The 21305-nt window shown below is 57.1% G+C and overlaps 1 protein-coding gene across 2 annotated transcripts in view; it reads left to right on the top strand.

Annotated features, from left to right (window-relative positions):
- Positions 1-14621, top strand: part of TMCC2 (transmembrane and coiled-coil domain family 2) — a gene marked incomplete at both ends in the record, with an annotated part of 35704 nt that extends 21083 nt beyond the window's left edge. The window contains 4 exons of one of the 2 annotated variants that reach the window (XM_084244733.1): positions 3914-3940; positions 11618-12558; positions 13699-13834; positions 14310-14621. In XM_084244733.1, the coding sequence (XP_084100859.1) occupies positions 3914-3940; positions 11618-12558; positions 13699-13834; positions 14310-14621 (1416 nt within the window). Of the gene's footprint in view, positions 1-3913; positions 3941-11617; positions 12559-13698; positions 13835-14309 lie in introns of those variants that run through there. The other variant, XM_084244732.1, reaches the window with a different exon arrangement.
- Positions 14622-21305: the final 6684 nt, after the last annotated feature.

The following is a 21305-nucleotide window of genomic DNA, read 5'->3' as shown; positions in this document are numbered from 1 at the left end:
TCTGGCCAGCCAGGGATCGAACTCATGCTACAGAGGCTGCGGACTGCTGCATAGTGCGGTACTTAACCCCTTGCGCCACCACAGAGGCCCAACTCTGCTTCTTTTTGTCCTCTTTAACCTTCCTCAAGTCTGGATTTAGGGAGATCTCATTGCATTCTTTTCTACCGCTCCAGATACCCCACCACTGAGACCCCGTAGCTAGGCTGGAATCCACAGCTCCTGAATAATTCAGCAGGCTCAGCAAAAGCTCAGTCAGATCCAAGGTGATACTCTCACCAGGAGGCCTCCCTTGGGTGCTGGAAAGGCGAGCCTGCCCTGGAGAGACAGCGCCTGTAACATTAACTTCCTTATATAAGGTTTCTTCACTGCCAAGGAGACAGCATCAGGTGTACCCCCTACCCCTCAGGGCCTGGGCATTCGGTCTTGTCTCTGGTCCTGGCATCAGGGCCAGTGGAATCGCACACCGTAGTTTGCACTTGCACTTGAAGTTCTCGTTTAATCGCATCAGGTCAGCAGGGTGCCCAGAGCCTGTTTCCATCCTCTGCTCTTAGAAAGAGATCATTCTGAATTATTCTTGGCAAATAGGGTGGAGCAAAGGACTCTGGTTCCTAAAAATTGCCCAAAAGGAGATGCTTCTTCCTTGCTGGGTCACCTTCTCCCCAGTCCGCTCCAGTGTTCCTTTCCCCAGGGCCGCGGTGAGAGCCATGAAACTAAGAGTGACCTAAGGGAGGGGTTCGCACCACTGCCCAGCATCTGCCTGGTGCCGGAGCCCCAGCAGGTCTCCCTAAAGAGGACTATCTGGGGGAGATCCCCAGGCTGGCGGGTGGAAGCAATGGCCTCCCCCCTCCCGGAAGCCCCAGGGAGGTGGCGCGCTGATGTATGTCCAGCAGCTTCCGCTGTCTTCTTCCCTGCCCATGGCCTTGACTCTCCATGAGCCCCTGGGAAACGTGCCCGTCTTGGCTGTGCTGGTTCACCCTAATGAATAAGCATCTTCCTTCTGCTTTTCCTGGGGAAAGCAGGGCTCTTTGGCAGGGTCTTAAAGTGAGAGAGGAGGATCTCTGAATGCTGACCGCTTCCCAATACCCCCTTTCTGAGAGGTGAGCTGCAGCCTTTCATAGACAAACCTGAACTGGGAGATTTTCACAGCACATTCAGAGCCTGAGAATTTTAAGGCCTCACCTTGTATCTAAGCACTAAATTTAGCTGCTTCTCAGCATCAGTCTTTGCTGCTAAAGCCTTTGACTTCTCAGGTTTCCCACTGTTCAGAGTGTGTGTGTGGTTTGTGCTTTTTTTTTCCCTCCAAGAGAAAGAAAATTAAGTGGGAAGATTAAAAGAAGGTGGTGAGTGGGTGGGACTTAAGAGTAATAGCAAGGGCCAGGAAGCAGGAAAAATATTTAATATTTGAAGAATATTAAAGAAGGGACCTGACGTGAAAATTAAGCTTAGAGAAAGACAAATCTAAATTTGAAGAAGAAGCCAGTGAGGGCCGAGGCCAGCCGGATGAGCAGAGGGGAGGGCCTGGGCGTCCTGCCAGCGCCCCCTTCCAGGGTGATGGGAGTCCATCTGTCACCCCTGAACCTGGGCACTTGCAGCTCCACCGCCTGAGCCTGCAAGTGACGGGGGCCCTGCCTTGCTGAGGTGGCCACAGAGGAGCAGAGACCACCAGGGCTTTTCAGGAAGAACTCGCAGTATTGTTTTCTTTTTTTTTTTTTTTTAAGATTGATTTATTTATTTACACAAGAACCGGGGTACAGGCCAGATGTGCAGGAGGGTGAGAGGATTCACCAGAGACAGAGTGGGGAACAGAACAGGCAGACTGACAAAATACACTGTGGAGGGGAGAAGCGGGCACAACAGGAGAGGTCTGCTGTGCCATGTGGGACCCTCACTGGTCAGCTGGGATCGAACCAGCGCTGCAGAGGCTGCGGACAGCTTCACAGCGCTGTGCTCAACTGCCTGTGCCACCAGGGGAGGCCCAGTGGTGCTTTCTTGCTGCAAAACCATAGATGCTTGTGAGCATGTCTGTTCAGAGCCCACAGTTTTGGTGCCCAGGCAGTTCTCCCCACCATGGTGCCCAGGCAGGTCCGCCCACCATGCTCCCAAAGTTGCTTCATCTGGCAGCTCCTTGTTGTCTTTTTCTGTCTAAGGCCTGACCGCCCAGGTACTAGTGTGACCTGGGGTTAGGATGTGTGAGTGTATGTACTCACGTAATGAGGGAGCCTGAGGACCAGTCATCTATTGATGTGTAACAAAACTTCCATGTCAGGCATTTCCACTCATGTTCCAGTTTTATCATTACAACAGCCCCAGGAGATAAAGATCGTTTGTTCATTTTGCAGCTAGGAAACCGACATATGGCCAAGGGAGAGTCCCCAGGGCTCAGCTCGCACATCCTCTGCATCCCCTGCATCCCCTGATGCCTCTGGCCTCACCCCGAGTCTTCCTTCTCCAGCTGCTGCTTCCCCCCATGCAGTTGTAAAGAAGTGTGTCTAGGACCTGTCCAAGCCACAGAGCTGGCAGGTGATCCCTGAGTCCAGGTGTCTCCTGCGCCCCGGAAAGGGTCAGCCAGGGCCCAGGGCCCAGTCCTCGCACCCACTCCCCAGGGCAGGGTGGACACTGGACTGAGACTCCCACCTCAGATCCTGCTCCCCACACCCCAAGCAGGAGCTCTGTGTCCTTGCAAGTTTAGGAACATTCTCACATGTAGAGATGAGAACAGACCCAGAGGAAACAGCATCGCTCCTGCTGGCTTGCCTGGCAGACATCCGCGGCCTGTTTGTTCCTTTTCTCTTAGCAGACTTTTAGCCCACCCCTGAGCTCCCTCCCCACCCCCTATCCCTGCTGTCCAGTCATTGCACTGATGGGTCCTTGTGCCTGGAGTGGGATGGAGCTGCCCTGGGGGGTTGTAAAGGCCTGTGTCAGGGTGACTTGGCAGAGGCCACTTGGCAGGAGCCCCCTCCTGCTGCTGCTGCTTCTGCTGCTTTTAATCCAGTGCTTTCTGAGCCTTTGGGACCCCAGGCAGCTTGCAGAGTGAGACCCCTGCAGAAAGCCCCAGACCTCAGTTTACTCAGCCCCTTCCTGCTGCCACTGCCCTCTTGCATGAATCTTAGCTTCATTCATGGGACCTGGAGAGGCGGGCAGGGGTGAGGTGTCTGGAGCGTGAGAAGACCACGCATCCTCCATCTGTTGCTTCCCAAGATGAACCTGCAGTGGCTGAATTGTCTTCCTTTGCAGCTAAATGAGAGCGATCATCCAATCATTCTGAGATGTAAATACTGAGGGAGGGTTGGCTACACTTGGGATGGGCTCAGATGTGCTTCAGATCCGACCTGCCTTCCGAGGGCCAGGAAAGCCTGGAACCTCTTGACACATAGCCGTTGTGCAGAAAAATGGATGCCACATTGCTGACAGACTGGGGGCTGCTGGAAGGGTACCCTGACCCCATGTGTCCTTGACCACATCCATCAAAGCTGGCCCCAGATATTGGGACCTGTGTAACATGCTTTTCTAGGCTCCCATCCTCAAACCCCAAGTCATCAGCCTCCACAAATGTTTGTGAAGTCCCACAGCTGGGGATTGGGGACTCCTGCTCTTGGTGTTTTTGATTGCAGGCCCTGGCATGGGCACCAAAGATAGTGCTGTGCCTTTCTTATCTCTCCGTAGCGTCTTGAACTTGGGACCGCCCCCCTCAGCGTGAGTCATGATGACCCTCAGTATTTAAACCCTGTGGGGTCCAGAATCACCTTCACTTTGCCTTCCAAGGCTGGGGATTCTACCCTGGGAGATTGCCCTTACAGAGACCCCACTGGCCCTGCCACTGCTTGCCACCCTGCCACTGCTCAGTGTACCCCTCAACGTAGACCTCGGGCCCCCTCTGCTGGCCACGCGCAGGATTCCCGCTGAGGCTGTCATGATGAAGTCCAAGGGAGAGGAGACTGCTGTGAGTTTGCCATCCACGTTTTGTCTGGGGTGATTTTGCCTGGACAGTGCAGGGGGATGAGGGGAGAGGAGCTGGGGGTGTCCTGAGTGGAGAGTGGACTTCTAGGGAGGGGCTCAGAGCAAAGGGAGTCCCTAGCGAGGCTGACTGCTCTCCGAGCCCTCTGGTGGTTACTGGAGTAGGAGGGATGCCTTGGGTGTGATGGCACCTTAAGCCAGCGGGCAGTGTAGCAGGGAGAGAGGCAGAGGTCTCCAGGCTGGGCTGCCTGTGTTATGCTCTGCCATGGAGCCCCCTGCAGCTTTGGGGAGCTTTGGAGATTGCCTTTGCCTGGAAGTATGAAGAGAAGGCCCACTTTCATTCTGAGGCTGAAGACTAGGCTCCACGGATGGGCTTCTGATGGGAGAGATGGCTCTGGGCATGCACTGTGGAGGGGAGGAGTCAAGTGTCTCTCTGGTGGGGGGGGGGCAGTTTAGCCATGCACAGCTCTGAGAGCTCCCCAGCGCCCCATCTCCTATGCTGGAGCTGCTGCCTGCCGTGTCTGGGTGTCCCCATGCACACTGAACTCACAGTGGCAATAGCTGCATTTGGGGATGGCCAGGAAGGGGGCTTCATCAGAGCTTGTTGATCCCCGTGGAGATGGGAAGGAGCAGCCCATGGCCCGGGGGAGGGGAAATCTCCAGAGCAATCCAAGCCTAATCCCCAGCTGGGCTTCAAACTGGAGATGGCAGCTGCAGAGCCTGGGGCTTGGGCACACCTGCACGCAGGCCCCAGCTCTCATTGGCAAGCCCAGGGCTCCCCCAGGACTGTGACCTCGGGGCCCTGGCACAGCCTGCAGATAGCTGGGGCCCCTGAAGCCCTGGAACCCCGTTGCCAGCATGGCTTGGGGAAATGGTACCCACACAGGTGAGGTCTCTGTTGGGGGCAAAGAGATTTCTGGGGAAATCTTGGTGGATGGGAGAAGGGAAGAGGAGTGAACACCAGGCCCCAGGCAGATGAGCACTGAAAGGGCCCTGAGGGTGGGTAAAGAGCCTTGGCCGGGATGGGGGAGGGCCCAGGGTGGGGGTATAGGGGGCATGCTTAATCCCCGGCATAGATGCCTCTGGAAGCCTGTAGCCCAGTGTCACTCCACTTGGGACCAGAGGAGTGAAACTCTGTGGAGGAGTGTTCCAGGCTATGTCTCCTCTGATGAGGGAGAAATGAATGGTGCTAGGGAGAGGGGAGTCTGAAGGTGCAGTGAGCACTGACTCCAGGAGCACTGTGGGAAGTCCCAGAAAGAGCCCCATGGTAGATGCTTGTAGCTGTTGGACAAAATGGAGGATGGACAATGGAGGAGACCGTAGGGTGAGAGGGAAGCTTGGGGGCCTCTAGGGGCCTGAGAGTGTGAGGAGAGTACAGGACAAAGGACATTGTTCTCAGCACGGCAAGGAATGAGATGACAGGAAAGGTGTGGATTTGGCCAGAACCAAGGGGTAGACCTAATGGGAAGGGAAGGCTGTGGACTAGAGGAGAGGAGTGCTGGGCCTTGGGAGGTGCGGGGCCTCGGGGTGCCAGGGCAGGAGGAGGCAGGGGGGAGGGGTGCTGCAGCAGGGGCTGGCAGAGGCCCCAACTGGTGTCTGCTCCCTGCAGTCTGAAATATCTTTTCTTTTTTTTTAAAGATTCATTTATTTATGCATACAAGAGCAGGGGTACAGGCCAGAGGTGTGGGGGGGTGAGAGACTCCACCAGAGACAGAGTGGAGAGCAGAAAAGGCAGATGTACCAAAACACACTGCTGAGGGGAGCAGCGGGCAAGATAGGAGAGGTCTGCTGCGCCATCTGGGTAGCTCCCTGGCCTGGGGATTGAACCCGTGCTGCAGTGGCTATGGACGGCTTCATATTGCTGAGACTTAACTCCTTGCACCACCAGGGAGGCCCTCTGAAATATCTTTAAGCCCCAAGGGCATGGCAGGCCACAGGGGAAGGGACATTGCAGGGAGAGCCAGCTCCCAAGGGCAGCTGCCCCTTGAATCCCCTAGGTGTTGACTGGGGCCTCCCTGCAGCACTTGAGCCCCCCTCCCGACCCTGGTAAACAGACCCGGGGTACCCCATTACATATTAATCATTGCTTCCCTACCTGCTGGAGAAAAGCAGCTTAGGCTCCCAGGCACAAAGAGGGGGGTGCCCCACCTTGGAGCACTTGGCTCCAGAGGGTTCATTTGGAGGCAGGGAGCCCCTGCAGGCAGCTGTGAGAGTTGGAATGACTTTTCCAGTCTGCTCTGGCAGGGACTCCAGGTTGGTGTGGCTGATGTCAGATTCCCCACTCCCAGCTTCACCCACAGGTCAAACGCATCTGTGGGTGGGATTTGGAAGGACTTTAGCCAGCCATGGATTTCCTTTCCCATCCTGGTCAGCCTCACCTCCCTTTCCCTCTAGGAACTTGTGCAAAAGGGCACCTGTGAGCAAGCAATTGGCCCCAGGAAAGGCCCTCACTTGGTCAAGAGGCCAGAGGGAGCAGCTTCTCTACTGAGTCATCCGGTCCCCAATGGCGGGCACCTGCCGGGACATGGCTGCCTGCACCCAAAGGGACAGGCACAGTTGCCTGGAAATCCCTTTTCTCTCCTGCTTTTGTTCTGAGCGACCTCAGTGTTGGCTCTCAACACCTGAACACTTGTGGGGCAGGAGCCCCGTCCGAGCCACCTGCTCTGCGACGGGCACAGGTGCACTCTGTAGCTCTGTGGAGGAGCCTCTGGAGGAGGGAGCACAGGTGGGGAGGCCCAAGTCTCCTGGGAGCCGCTGTGGCACGCACAGACCTTGCCAGTGGCGGCTGCTGACGGCCCACCTTGAGGTGGCATGTGGGCCCACCTTGAGGTGGCATGTGGACCCACAACACTCGCATCACAGCTTACTCGGCCACTGCCCTTCTCTTCCCGGAAGCCTGGCCCCCCATCCCGGTGCCCGCTGTATGCCCCCGCCTGGCGCCCAGGCCCAGGCTGGTGCTGCAAAGGGGCAGCGGGCCTAGCCAGGAGGAGAGCTCAGCCCTGAGAAGGTGGGTGCTGGGGAGGGCTTCAGGAGCCAGGGCTGGGGAGCCTGAACCAGGCCCAGTGCCTAATTCAGCTCAGTCTGAGTGGTTGTGAGGGCCAGGGAGGAGTCTGTAGTGCTGAGAGGACAAATGGTGGGGGCCTCCACCCCAATGTGGGCCTCCTGGAGCAGGAGCACATACAGGAGTGTGAGCACCGCTGAGACCTCAGTCTCGGTTAGCCCTGGCCACTGGGTACTGCTTTGCTCCAGACTACCTGGAGCAGGGAATCTCCTGTACCCCCCAGTTTCCCTGGGCTGGATGAGGGTGATGAGAGAAGCGAGGCTCCCCCCACAGCTCTCCCTTTCGAGCTTGCCTCGCCTGGGCTCAGTGTCTGAAGTTTTCAGCCTGTGTGGACAGGAGAGTGGGGTGGCCAGACAGTCTCAGCTGTGTGGCTGGCAGCTGGCTGTGGACACAGGGTTTGGGGGCACGGCCCTGTGAGGCTCTGTGGCAGCTTTGTGAGAACAGAGGGGCATGTGTAGCGGCCCTCACCATGCTGGGGGCTGGGGGGCTAGCCTGCTAGTGACAGGGAAGGTGTGGATTTGGCCAGAACCAAGGGGTAGACCTAATGGGAAGGGAAGGCTGTGGACTAGAGGAGAGGAGTGCTGGTCCTTGGGGGGTGCAGGGCCTTGGGGGCCAGGGCAGGAGGAGGCAGGGGGGAGGGGGATCTGTGTGGCTCATCTTTTTAGTCCCCAGCCGCAGGACAGTGGGTGGGTGTGAGGGAGGAAGAGCTTCTGCTCTGTTGAAAATGAGACTGTGAGGGCCTCCCCTGGTGGTGCAGCAGTTGAGCGCTGGGCTGCAAAGCTACCCGCTGCCTCTGCAGCACCGGTTCGATCCCCAGCCACTGGCAAGGGTCCCACATGGCGCGCAGACCTCTCCTGCCTCGCCCACTGCTCCCCTCAGCAGTGTATTTCATCGATCTGCCTGTTCTGTTCCCCACTCTGGCTCTGGTGAATTTTTTTTTTAAAGATTTATTAATTTATTTATATAAGCACTGGGTACAGTCAGAAGCGCGGGAGGGTGAGAGAATTCACCAGAGCCAGAGCGGGGAGCAGAGCAGGCAGAAGGACCGAAGTACACTGCTGAGGGGAGCAGCGGGCGGCAGGAGAGGTCTGCGCGCCATGTGGGACCCTCACCCGGTGGCCGGGGATCGAACTGGTGCTGTAGAGGCTGCGGGCAACTTCACAACCGCTGCACCACCAGGGAGGCCCAAGGCTAGGCCCAAGGCTCTGGTGAATTCTCTCATCCTCCCGTGCTTCTGACTATAGCCATTTATTTATAAATAAATAAATAAATCTTTAAAGAAAAGAAAATGAGACTGTGAGGTGCAGGGCCCAGATGCCCTCCCACGGGCCACTGGAACAGGATGCTGGCTGGAGCTGCAGCCCAGGCCAGCGGGTTAGAGGACCTGGCCTTGCACAGCTGACTTTGCCACCATCACCTCTGTCTAGTTCCGGAACGTTTTCATTGCCCCCAAAGGAAACCCATGCCATTAAGCCACTCCTCCTTCTCTTCTCCCAGTCCCCAACAACCACTAATCATTCTCTCTATGTGGTGTAACTATTCTGGATGTTTCTTGTGAGTGAGGCCCTTCACCGGTGGCCCTTTGTGTCGACTTCAAGGTTCATCCATGGAGCATGTATCAGTGTCCGGTTCCTGTACGGCCAAGTGGTCCTCCCCTGGGTGGACACAACCATTTTCCTGGTGCACGGCGGGCATCTGCCTCATGCCAGTCCCTTGCTGTTGTGGACAGCGCTGTCTGTGTTTCCAGGCATTTGTCTGAACACCCATTGTCACGGCTTTTGGGTTTGTACCTTGGAGTGGAATTGACAGATCACGTGGTAAATCTGCTTTTTTGGAGGAACCCCTAAACTGCTCTCCAGATGGCTCTATTTTTCTTTCTCACTAGCAAGGTACCAGGGTCAATCCCTTCCCATCCTTGGTGACCCCAATGTCTTCCTTTTTTCAACTGCAGCCTCCCTAGTGGCTTTGGACCAGCTGCTGTCTGCCCTGAGACTGGGTCTCCTTTCAGAATTACTCCCCTTCTCCAGATAAGGAAACTGAGTCAGGGGAAGTTTAAAAACAACAGCAGCAAAGAGCAAAGTGAGAATTTGGAGGCAAGTGCTGCTTTCAAGCCGGCTATGTCTCACCAGCTGTGTGCCCGTGGAAATGCCACTGGGTCCCCAACGCCGCGCCCTGCCCTTTGCCCCTCGGACCCTCTGGCCTGTCTCTATCTTGTTGCTACTCTTTTTCTTTTGGCAAATCTCTTTCTTGTCTCTCACACCTTCTCTCCCTCTTACCAGCTTTCTCATCTTTCTCTTCTCATGCTTTCACTTTCCTTCTTCATATCTCAGCCTGTTTGCCTGCCACCTCCTGGGCTCTGTCCTTTTGTCACCCCATGTCTCTCCACTCTTGAAAGGGCTCTGCAGCTGTGCATGTGGGGGTGTCCCTGGGGCGCGCTGCCTCCTCCTGACAGGAAGAACACGGTGGGGTGTTCTGTGAAAGAGAGGCAGAAGCAGACATTGAACCTTGGTGGAGGCAAGAAGGAGCTGTGGCTGCCATGAGACCCCTGGGCCTGGGAAGAGGGGCTCCCAGCCCCCACGGTGGGCCTACTCATGGGGATTTCACAGCCAGCGCCAACTGCTTTTCCATTTGCAAGCTACGCAGGTGTCAGGTCGAGGGAGGAAAGACAGCAAACAGGTTGCCAGAGCGGAGCCCGGACAGCGGAGAACTGGCTGTTTCATGCATGTCCTGGTCCATCAGTCCTTCATTCACTCCTCCCACACACCTCCAGGTGTGAGGCGGGCGCTGTCCTCTGCATGGAGATGCACAATTGGAGATGCACAGTGGCATCTAAGTCCAGACAGCACTTAGTAAGTGCCTTCTGTGTGCATTGAGCCAGGACATCATCTTGTACGACCCTCACAAAAGAACTGTGGGGACATATGATGACCCACATTTGCAGGTGGGGACACCAAAGATCTGGGAATTTGAGTGATGGCCCATTTGCCGTCCCTGCAGGGAATGGTGTGGGAGGAGGGGTTCCTTGCAGGATGGGGTTTTGAGGGAGATTTCAGAATTGGCTCCTCTGGTATATGAGGTCAGACATTTAGAGGAGCAGGGTGCTGAAGGTCTGAGCACTAGGTGGGAGGGTGAGGGGGCCCCTAAGGAAACCCAAAGCAAATGTAAAGTGAAAGTCAACTTTGGGAGAGATCAGGAAGGGGCTGGCACTGTCCCCAGCACCCTCGGTGAAGCTGTGACCTGAAAAGTCCCCAGAGGAAGCCCATGGAGGAGCCACCCTCCCTGGCTCCGGAGCTGGCAGGGCTATTGTTTTCAATAGTGTTTTCCAATCACTTTGTACAGAAACAGAGCCCAGTGACTTCTGCCTGTTATTGGCACGTGCCGCTTCCCGTTCTGGTGTTTGTGACTCGGCCACTTTCTTTGTGTTTAACCTCTTCCCCTACACATACCTCACCCGCCCTTCTCCCTCCCCCCCCCCCCCCCACATAGAAAGAGCAAAGACCTGACCCGGGCTGACTCGGGGTGTGCTGTGTGTAAAAATACATGGGGTTGAGCCATTTCCTGCTACTTCCGTTGTTGCATGATGATAAGACACTGGGGACTCGCTGTGGACAGAGCTGTCTTCCCAGGCCCAGGGGCACGGCCCACCGTGCTCTAGACCTGCCACTGCCATCTGACCCCACAGCTCCCTTCTTGCCTGTTGCCCGTGACCTTTCCTTCCCTGCTCACCCTCCCCTCCCCCTTCCTAGTCCCTGGGCTCCTTTCTTTGTGTCACCCTGATGCGCTCGGAAGCCACCCTGCCTGCCAGCAAGGAAAAGGGACTGTCACCGCCTTCCTGCGCATTCACCCCCTTTCAAGCTGGGTGGCTGGGGCCCCAGATTGGTCCCTGCCTCTCTTGGCTGGTTGCTGCTGGGACCTGAGGCTTTGGGGACCTGGCCAGAGGGGTGGGTGCTCATGTGTGTGACCTCCTCTGTTCTGGGAGACAGGAGGGGCCGGAGCTCCCACTCTGATGAAGCGGAAGAGGCTGCTGACAACTCCAGGGAAGGTAATGCGGAGGCTGGGGTGGGGGTGCATCAGCAGAGGCGGAGTGACCCACAGAACTGTGTAAGGAAAGTGGGGCTAGGAGGATGGAGAGGCTCCTGGTGGGGGGTACAGGCTCCATCAGCTCTGAGGGGAGGCTGCCCAAGTGGCTGAGCTCAGAGGCCTCTCCCTGGGGAAGTCTCTGGGAAGCCTCAGACCTGCTTGGTCTGTGTGATGGAGCAATGAGCGTGCTGGGCTGGAGGTTCTGTCTGTTTGTAGTTGTGTCCCTAAGCCCCTCCTGTAGCTCTCGGTCCTGCCCAGGCTGCGTTTGGGGTGTTACAGGGGCTGGGAAGCCAGGAGGAGTGAGGGCCCTTCCTAAATGGCAGTGGCCAGGGAACTCTCTTGTGGTTACTCTTTTCTGCTCTTTCCATGAAGTTTCTTACTCATCCCATTCTTACTGGCACCCATTTTCCAGGCCAGTAAACCAAGTCCAGAGATGCCCAGAGGCACACAAGAGGGTCCCTCCAAGCCCCCTCCCTCAGTTTCATGGGGTACTCACACGTCTTCCCCTTGCCTCTACCCCAGGTTGACAAGGGAGACCTCGTGGCCCTGAATCTCTCCGGCAGCTCTGGCCATGGTGACTCCGATGGCCCGGTCAGCCTGGATGTGCCGGAGGGTGCCCCAGACCCCCAGCGGACCAAGGCTGCCATCGACCACCTGCACCAGAAGATCCTGAAGATCACGGAGCAGATCAAGATCGAGCAGGAGGCGCGGGACGACAACGTGGCGGAGTACCTGAAGCTGGCCAACAATGCGGACAAGCAGCAGGTGTCACGCATCAAGCAGGTGTTCGAGAAGAAGAACCAGAAGTCGGCCCAGACCATTGCCCAGCTGCACAAGAAGCTGGAGCACTACCGCCGGCGGCTGAAGGAGATAGAGCAGAATGGGCCCTCGCGGCAGCCCAAGGACGTGCTGCGGGACATGCAGCAGGGACTGAAGGACGTGGGCGCCAACGTCCGGGCTGGCATCAGTGGCTTCGGGGGCGGCGTGGTGGAGGGCGTCAAGGGCAGCCTCTCGGGCCTCTCGCAGGCCACCCACACCGCCGTGGTATCCAAGCCTCGTGAGTTCGCCAGCCTCATCCGCAACAAGTTTGGCAGCGCCGACAACATTGCCCACCTGAAGGACCCGCTGGAGGATGGGCCCCCTGAGGAGGCAGCCCGGGCGCTGAGCGGCAGCGCCACACTCGTGTCCAGCCCCAAGTACGGCAGTGACGATGAGTGCTCCAGTGCCAGCGCCAGCTCAGCTGGGGCTGGCAGCAACTCCGGGGCAGGGCCTGCTGGGGCACTGGGGAGCCCCAAGTCGAACACACTGTATGGGGCCCCTGGAAACCTGGACACTCTGCTGGAGGAGCTGCGGGAGATCAAGGAGGGCCAGTCCCACCTGGAGGACTCCATGGAGGACCTGAAGGCGCAGCTGCAGCGGGACTACACCTACATGACCCAGTGCCTGCAAGAAGAGCGCTACAGGTGCGTGCCCCCGCCCGCCCTGAGGCTGGACAGCCACTGGTGTTGGCCCAGGTGCCCTGTTTCGGGCTCCGGCTTGTAGAGGCAGAAAAAAGAATGTCTGGAAGGGCCCTGAGCTGGCGGAGGCTGGGAAGGGGTCCGGGCTGCTGGCGGAGGCCGGGAAGGGGTCTGGGCTACTTCGTGCAACTCCCAGGGCAGCCAGGAGCGATGATTATAGGACCCATGGAAAGAAAGTCCTGCTCCTCTCAGGGGCTTTGAGTTTTCTTGTTTGATGACTGTGTGATCAGTCTGAAGGGGAAACTGAGGCAGGGACCAGCTGTTGTCCTCATCCAGAGAGGCACTGGTTGAGAGCACTGACCTTGCATCTGGATTACCTGGGTTCAGATCCCAGCTACCTGAGCAAAATGCTAGGACCCCACACCTATCTCCTCGCCTGGGGAGCGGGCACAGTGAGAAGGCCTGCCTCCTCAGCTGGAGGAGATGCCGAGTCCAGGCCTGTGAGGTCAGGATGCAAACACTGGCACCCAGGCCCTGGAACACCCCCACGGCACCCAAGACTGCTGGGTCTGGGGCCTCTGGTCCCGCATGCCCTCCCCACCGCCCCACTGCTCAGTGCCCCTCAAGTAGCCTTTGCCACCTGCTCCTCAGGATTCTTGGGGATCTTGCCTTAGCACGTTTTCTTCATATATATGAAGGTTTGGGAAGTTGAGGGGTAACTGGGTCTGAGGCTGAACCACCCCACCCAGTTGTCACCTTGGCACCTTTCATGCCCTCAGAGCTGGGCCAGCTCCGGGGATGGCACTGGGCTGGGGCCTTGGCGCCAGGCAGCAGCCAATCTGCTCTGGCTCCTCCCTCATGAATGTGTGTTCTTAGGCACATTCCTCAGTCCCCCCATGCCTGTCATCTGTAAGATGGAGTGACGCTGGTGATCCCCTCCGGGTTGAGAGACTCCCTGAGGGAGCATGGCACGGTGCCTGCCCATAGAACGCTCTGTAAATAGTAGCTTTCGCTGTTGTCGCTGTTAAAATTGGAACAGGGCTGAAGGCGTGGGGAGGGTTGACTCACTGTGGAACATGAATGAAATGGATTCCGGGAGAAGGGAGACTGGGGATCTGGCTCAGTAACACCTCCTTACTCTGCCAGGTACGAGCGGCTGGAGGAGCAGCTCAACGACCTGACCGAGCTCCACCAGAACGAGATGACCAACCTGAAGCAGGAACTGGCCAGCATGGAGGAGAAGGTGGCCTACCAGTCCTATGAGAGGGCCCGGGACATCCAGGTAGAGTGGGGCCCGACCCCGGGGAGGCAGAAAGAGGGGGTCTTGGTCTTGCAAGGTGGGGGCTTTGGGCCCAGGCTGTTCACTGGCCAAGGCTGCTGGGAAATGGGTGAAGATGCAGGTGGGGTGGGGTAGAGAAGAGGCTAGGCTGAGGCAGGCATGCTGGCGGGAGTCACCTGGCCCCACCTCATTGATGGCAGCCTTGCCGATGAATTGGCATTTTGAACTTGGCATTTCGAGACTCTCAGCTGCCTCCAGCAGAAGCCAGGATGAGGCTGGCTCCTCCCTTCCCATGTGAACCAGCCTCCTCCCCAACAACCATAGACAAAAGGCCCTGCCCCCTGCCTCAGCCCATCCGCCCTCCCCTGCTCCCCTGCCTGGCATCTGGAGGGCACACTGCGTGGTCACCTCTTCAATGGGGAGGTGGGGCTCCACCCGGGCTCCTGCCCACCTAAGCCTCCCTTCCCCACCCTTGTAGGAGGCCGTGGAGTCCTGCCTGACTCGGGTCACCAAGTTGGAGCTGCAGCAGCAGCAGCAACAGGTGGTGCAGCTGGAGGGCGTGGAGAATGCCAACGCTAGGGCACTGCTGGGCAAGTTCATCAACGTGATCCTGGCACTCATGGCCGTGCTGCTGGTGTTCGTGTCCACCATTGCCAACTTCATCACGCCCCTCATGAAGACCCGCCTGCGCATCACCAGCACCGCCCTCCTGGTCCTTGTCCTCTTCCTCCTCTGGAAGCACTGGGACTCCCTCACCTACCTCCTGGAGCATGTGCTGCTGCCCAGCTGAGTGGCCAGCTCCCCCCTTCCCCGTGCTCACCAGGCCCCCGGCTGGCCAGGCTTCTCCCAAGCCCCTCAGACTTCTTCATGTGTCCAGTTTGGCCTCCTGCCCAGTGTCTGTCCAGCAGCACCTGCCCCTTCTCTGTTCTTCCTTCTGTCAGATGCCGTCTTCCTGTTGGCCTGCAGGGAGCCTTGGAGGTGGCCCCGCTGGAGACTGTAGGGACACCTGTGAGCACATGGAGCAGAGGAGGACCCGGAGACGGACTGTTCTGATAATTTGCTGTTGCACGAGGACTTCTTCCCGCTGACTCTAGCTGCGAGGGTCAGCATGGCCAGTGGGCGTGGGAGCAGGAGAGAGCCATGCCTCAGACCACCAGGGAAGAGCCGCCCTGGAGGCGACTCTGGTTCCCTCCTGGACATGGTCAGGGTGAAGGCAAGAGTGAAGGCAGAGACTGAGGGCCCCAGACAGTGCAGGGAAAAGAGGGGAATGGTCCCCCAGTCCCTAGGTATCTTCCAGGCCAAAGCTAGCCTCTTCCCACCAGAGCTGTCCGAAGCTGGGTTCTGGGCCAGGACCTCCTGAGATCTGAAGGATGCAGGCCCGGGGGTCAGGAGGCTGTGGCTTTGGACTTGCATTTCCCCCTTTTATTTTTTCCGCCTGTCACTGAATCTGCTACTTTCAGGGAAACAGGCCCCAGGGGCCCTGAGCCTCAACCTAAGTCCTTAGGTCTCTGGGAGCACGTTGGGTTCTATTTATTTATTTATTTATTTGTTTGTTCTTTCGTACCTGACCCCATATCTTCCCTGCCCAGCTCTGGAGAGCTGTAGCCCTTCCTCTTTCTGAAGCCAGGGCTTCTTGGCTGTGGGGCACTTCCGTACCAGTTAGCCTCTGCATAATCCAGACTGGGAGGGTGGGGCCCAGCTGCCCAACCCATCCCGCAGAGCAGCCCAGCCAGAGTGGGAGGAGCAAAGCCTCTCTTTTCTACGTCTCTTGATTTTGTACATGTGCGTTTGTGTGAGGAGGCTGTTTGTTGCTTTATTCTTTAAGGCTCTGGGGTGTTGTGTATGGTTTCTCTTAACATCCCAGCCTTCCCACCGGCACTACCCGAAGAGAGGGGATTTCTCCAGAAAGGAGAGAGAGGTCCGCTCCTTAGAGCAGGGGAGGGCAGTGCCTGCCAGCTGTTGTGGAACTTCCCGAGAAATAAATATTCTCTAAATTTTCAAATCATCCTTTCTAGTGTTTGGTTGATTAATTTGTCCCATGGAAACTGAGTTTCTCCCCACACTCCACATTCTGGGAAACACAGACTGGGCCTTACTTGGCCCAGGCATCATCCCCACTTCCCATCCTGCTCTGGGCATCTACAGCAGTTATGGCTCTAGGCCAGAGGGCGGTGAAGTGATGCCCGCTCCATCCAGCCCTTTAAGAGCACTTTCCAGGAAAAGGGTATTTGGGAGAGTTCATAGCTTCTAGAGAGAAGCTACCAGAGGCTCAGATGACAGCGGTCATGTCTAGATTTGGCCACAAGAGGGCAGCAGCCTCCTTACCAACCCTTTCAGGATTCAATCACAAAGGGTGACTTAGAAATTCTCTTTCCATCAGAGCACAGGTCACCTGCTGGCCAGGGGCTGGGTGGCCTTGGGCACAAAGGCAAGGAGCCACCCCAGAGCCCTGGCACAAAATCAGTGCATCTATGGCCTCTCTGGGCCTCAGTTCTCACACCTGTAATACAGAACAGATGCGGTAACTGCTCATTTCCAAGGTCTCAGACGTTCCGGTTCCGTGGTTCTGTGGGTCTGAGATGTCAAGGGTGAGAGGTCCGCTGGGCTGCCTCAGTCTGGAGGAGGTGGCGGAGTCAGGTATCTGCCCTGTGGGATCAGACCAGGCGAGGCTGGTGTCTGGAGGAGGCAGCCATGAGAGCTCAGCTTCACCGCCTGTAAGCGTGTGGGCATTTCACTGGGTGACCTTCTGGGGCCTTGGGGGGGGGGGGTCTCTCTCTCTCTCTCTCTCTCTCTCTCTCTCTCTCTCTCTCTCTCACACACACACACACACACACACACACCCCTCCCTTGGGGGCCAGAGCCTACATTCCTGCACACCAGGTGGGGGGTGACTGCTTCAGGCTGCAGACATTTCCCGCATTCCTCCCCAAGGTCAGGTGCCTTCCCTGCCTGGCTCTTAAATGTCACAGCTAACCACAGTCCACACGGAAGGGGGGAGGGCAGGGTGGGAGGACCTGGGCCTTCTCAGCTGATCCTGAGGTTGCAAGCAAACAACCTGGAAAGGGGAAAGATGAGCCCTGCCAAATCCAAGAAAGGACAGCACTGGCCCTGCCTGTGAGGGCAGACGTCCAGCAAAACCCTGTCCCCTTCCAGCAAGGCCTGCCCCACTGTGCTGGGTCCTGGGACCAGTTGGGTTCAATTCTTCTGATGGTCAATGGCACTTCCTTGTTTGTGTCTGAGCCTCTTCCCTCTGTAAAAAGGGGGTGAATTGCCACACTTTGGACCTGCCTCCCTCTCCCACCAAGATTCATGAAGTGAGACACAGCCAGGGTAGTCTCCTCTGCGGGGGCCATCTTGAGGCTGCAGGGCTGACAGGCAGGTCCCCCCAGAGCCTCTGTCCTGAGGACTCAGCTGATGATTCTTCTGCCTGGACTCAGGGTTTGACGGCTGCGGCAGCACTTGGCGGGCAGGCAGCTGGCCTGAGAGAAGTAGGCACGTGCCCAAGCATGCTGGCACATCCAGCCCTGTAGCGGGGGGGCCCCCAGGCTGCAGCAGGTACAGCTGGACAAATGTGGAGGACTCAGGCTGCACTCCCCAGCCCCCACTCCAGGTTCCATGGGGGAGGGAAGGGGATGGGGAGAGGCCTAGGCAGGAGGGGAGAGCTGCGGCAGGGCACCTGTAGGGACTTTGGGTAGGGGTGGGGGGTCACTTCCCTTTAGTGGTGGCTCCTTAAGTGAAGTCTAGACCCCAATATTAAGAGCCTGGGTTTTGGATTGCCAGCCCTGGGCTCAAACCTTTTTCCCTCAGACAAGGTTCTGGTTGCCCTCAGACCAGTCTCCTCACTGTCCAGTAGGAGGGGAAACAATGCAGGTTGGAGTGCAGAACATCCTGCACCCCAAAATCTCAATGCAGGGTCTAGAGTGTAAGAAGGGTTCACCCAAGGCGGGTACACCTGCTCCTCATTCCTCAGCCCAGGGGGAGGTCAAGGGCAGGAGGCCTGCTCTTGGCACAACTGGGAGAAAGTTGCCAGGCTGTGGTGACTGCAGCAGTCTAGGCCCAGTCGAGGCCTCCAGGCCTCCTCTTTCCCCGGTTCAGTCCAGAGGCCTCACCCTTAAGCCTCTGGGACAGGACACAGACAAAGTGGTCCTGTCCCAAAGTGCTGTGGCTCCAGAGAGGCCTGGGTGAGCCTGGCTAAGCTGAGTCCCAGCCACTTGCTGGCTCTGAGGTCCTGGGCCCTGTCCCCTTATTGGAAACGTGATAATGATGCCTGTGCTCCCCTAGTGCTAGGGTGCCCCTGAGGCCCAGAGGACACATGGGGTGTGGGTGCCTGCCCCATGACACCCCCAGGGCTTCCCCTGGGGGACATGCCATGCAGGCCCCAGGGAGGCCCTGGCCTGCTTAAGGGCAGAGCTGAAGACAGGGCCGGCATAACCTCCAGAGGGAAGAGGGAGGAAGCATGGCCTCCACCAGGCATGCTGGGAAGGCTGGGACTTGCCCCGGCACATCCGAGGTGCTGGCAGGACCTGAATCACCCAACCAGTCAGAGGACACCCAGGCGGGTGCTGCATCATTGCCTCCCACCCCCTGGCCAGCCCAGTGGAGCTCCCTCTGCTCCTGGGTGCCAGGCCCTCCCGAGGCAGTACAGATGAGGGAGTAAGGCCCATCGGTAATGGACAGGCCACCTCTGCTGGGGCCCTGTCTCCAGGCAGCCACCCACCAAGCTGGCTCTGGTTCCTAAAGCACCCAGGGGAGACTCCGGGGACTCTAGTTTCCTGCACCTTGCTGCTGTCAGCGCCCCCAGCCCAAAGATTTTCTTGGGTTGACTTACTCTGGTTGCTCTTGCTGCTGTGTCAGCTCATTGGAGACTAACCACTTTAGAAAGATCTAGGTCTCTGGTTGATTTGGGGGCTCTGTTCCCTGTCTCCTATCAGAGGGCTGGGTTCTCAGCTCTATCCTCCTGGGCCCTCAGTTCTAGGTAAGAAACGACCCACTGTTCCCTGGAGTTTGGTGCCCTGGATCTTTCTCTAGTCAAGGTCTAGCTTGGAGTAGCCAGACCCAGGCTCAAACCTCAAACATCATTCCCAAGCACCCAGAATTGAGGAAGAGATGATTTTCCATGAAATTAGGCATTAAATTAACTTATGTAAGAGGCGAGTCGCCCATACTGACCCTTGCGTCTCAGATTGGCTGCCTCTGCTCACCCAGACGGGCCGACCCCCAATGGCAGGAACTCCAGAGATGGCAATGTGGCTGCCGACTGCCCTCAGCAGAGGGGGACTTCCTGGGAGCTGGCAGCGTTGCTGGGTGGGTGTCCCCCAAACCATCAGGTACAATTAAATTCAAGAAACGTGGTTTTGAGTACCTGCTCTGTGCCAGGCATTGGGGCTGCAAAAGCAAGACATGGTCCTTGCTTTCTGGGCATGCAAACTGCAGCCCCAGGCACGTGCGGGCACATGACTCCAAGCAGGCACAGAGATGAGACTGGGAGCTTTGGGAATTTTCTCGAATGTGGAGGATGGGCATGAGGTGAGTAGGGAGAGTGGCCTGAAGTGGGAAGTCTTGGGTGGGTCCCTGGCTGGCAGGTGGAAAGGGGGCAGCGTTCTGAGGCCCCCAATGTGCTGTCCTGCTGGCATCAGTGCTGTGCCCCTGCACCCTGGCAGTCAGGGAGTCTGGAGAAGGCCTGTCAGAGAGGGAAGGAACCGGGCCCCAGAAGTTGTAGAATTGGGGGCTTGAAGAGAGAGTGAGGGGAGCTTTGGGTGAAAAGGGCAAGGAAAAACAGTCCCCTCTGGAGAGGCCAGGATGACCTGGAATTCTCAGATGTGCGAGGCAGTTCAGTGTCCCCAGCTCCACGGGAATGGAGAATTGAGGATGGAGACATGGCTGGGCTAGCGAGAATTTGGGTTGCTCCTAGATATTTCGGCAGAAGCTACCTGGAGAACATGCTCCCAATAAGGAGGGAAGCCTGGCCAGGGTGCGTTCTGAGAGCGGGATGTGTGTGCTCTGACCTCTGAAGGGGTCCTTGCCACCATGGCAGGGGGCCTTATCAAAGACTGTCTGAGGTGAGTGAGACTAGGAAGGTTGGCTGGGGCTCTCCCTCCTCCAGGAGGTGGGGTGAAAGATGAAAGAAATAGCAGGGTGCCCTTCTCTGCTTGGCAGCTCTAAGATGAAAGAGGAGGTTGCTTCCATGCGGGGCCACCAGCCACTCAGGTCTGACTTGGAGAGTGAGGAGGCCCCACTCTGCCCCAAAGTCCCGGCAGTATCAATCCCTTTTTCCCTCTAGGACATTTCAATGAGCAAACGCGCTTTGTGTTCACGGATTCATTTTATCTTCACACAAGCCTGGATCGTGACTAGGGAGGTGTCATTCAGGCTTCAGCAAAAGGAGTCGCAGCAAGATGAGTGAACTTACTCATGGGCACAGCTGGTGAAAGTAGACCGGGGGCAAACCCAGCCTTGCTGAGGATGCCACTGCCACGACACCAACAACCAGCTAGGATAAGGGGTGGCTGCTTCCTGTGCAAATGCATGTGCCCCTAGAGCCATTCACATGTTAGTACGAATTAGTTTATTCCACTGACCACTTTCTTTACTTTGCTAAAGAAAGAAGTTTAGGGTTTGGGGAACTGTGGGGGGAAAAAAGCCTCTACAAATTCCACTTACTTTCTCTCTTTTCTTTTCTTTTTTTTTTTTTAAAGATTTATTTATTTATGCATACAAGAACTGGGGTACAGGCCAGAGATGCGGGGGGTGAGAGAATTCATCAGAGAACATGGGTAGCAGAATTGGCAGATCTATTGAAATACACTGCTGAGGGGAGCAGCGAGTGAGACAGGAGAGGTCTGCTGCGCCACGTGGGTAGCTCCCTGGCCCAGGATTGAACTCATACTATGGTGGCTGGTGATACCTTAATAGTGCTGTCTTTAACCCCTGTGCCACCAGGGAGGCCCCTCTCTCTTTTCTTAAGGCATCTTTAAGCCAGAGCCTAGTGCCAACTCCAGAGCAGACAGCCTGGGGCCCTAAGGAACCTCTTCTTCATCTGTTCATCAAATCTACCTGAACATTTGCTTTGGGCAAGAGATGGAGGATACTAAGTTGAGACAAATTCCCTTTCTTTGAATATCTTGAAATCTACCCTGAAAGACAGACATAGATAAAAATAGGTAAATGCAGCAGAGCTTGGAGACCACTAAAATGGAGGCAGGCTCTGAGGAAGCACAGAGCACAGGTGCCGAGGGTGACCGGGTGGGTGGCGTCTCATCTCGTGACAACACAGCCTTTGACACACATTTCTCACCCATCCCACTGCCTTGTGAGTTTTCCAGCCAGACGGTCCTTTCTGTTACCTCATCTTGTCCCTCTTGCACAGCAGGGCCCAGTGCCCTGACCACACCCAGTGATCACAGCAGCTGGATGATGGGCTGTGGGGCCTTTGACATCAGGGGTCAATACTCCCATGACACAGGTGAGGAAACTG

This window comes from Talpa europaea, assembly GCF_964194135.1.
Source record: "Talpa europaea genome assembly, chromosome: 10".
Classification (NCBI taxonomy): domain Eukaryota; kingdom Metazoa; phylum Chordata; class Mammalia; order Eulipotyphla; family Talpidae; genus Talpa; species Talpa europaea.
Note: the sequence above shows the minus strand (reverse complement) of the source record. Positions and strands in the feature narration are given on the sequence as shown.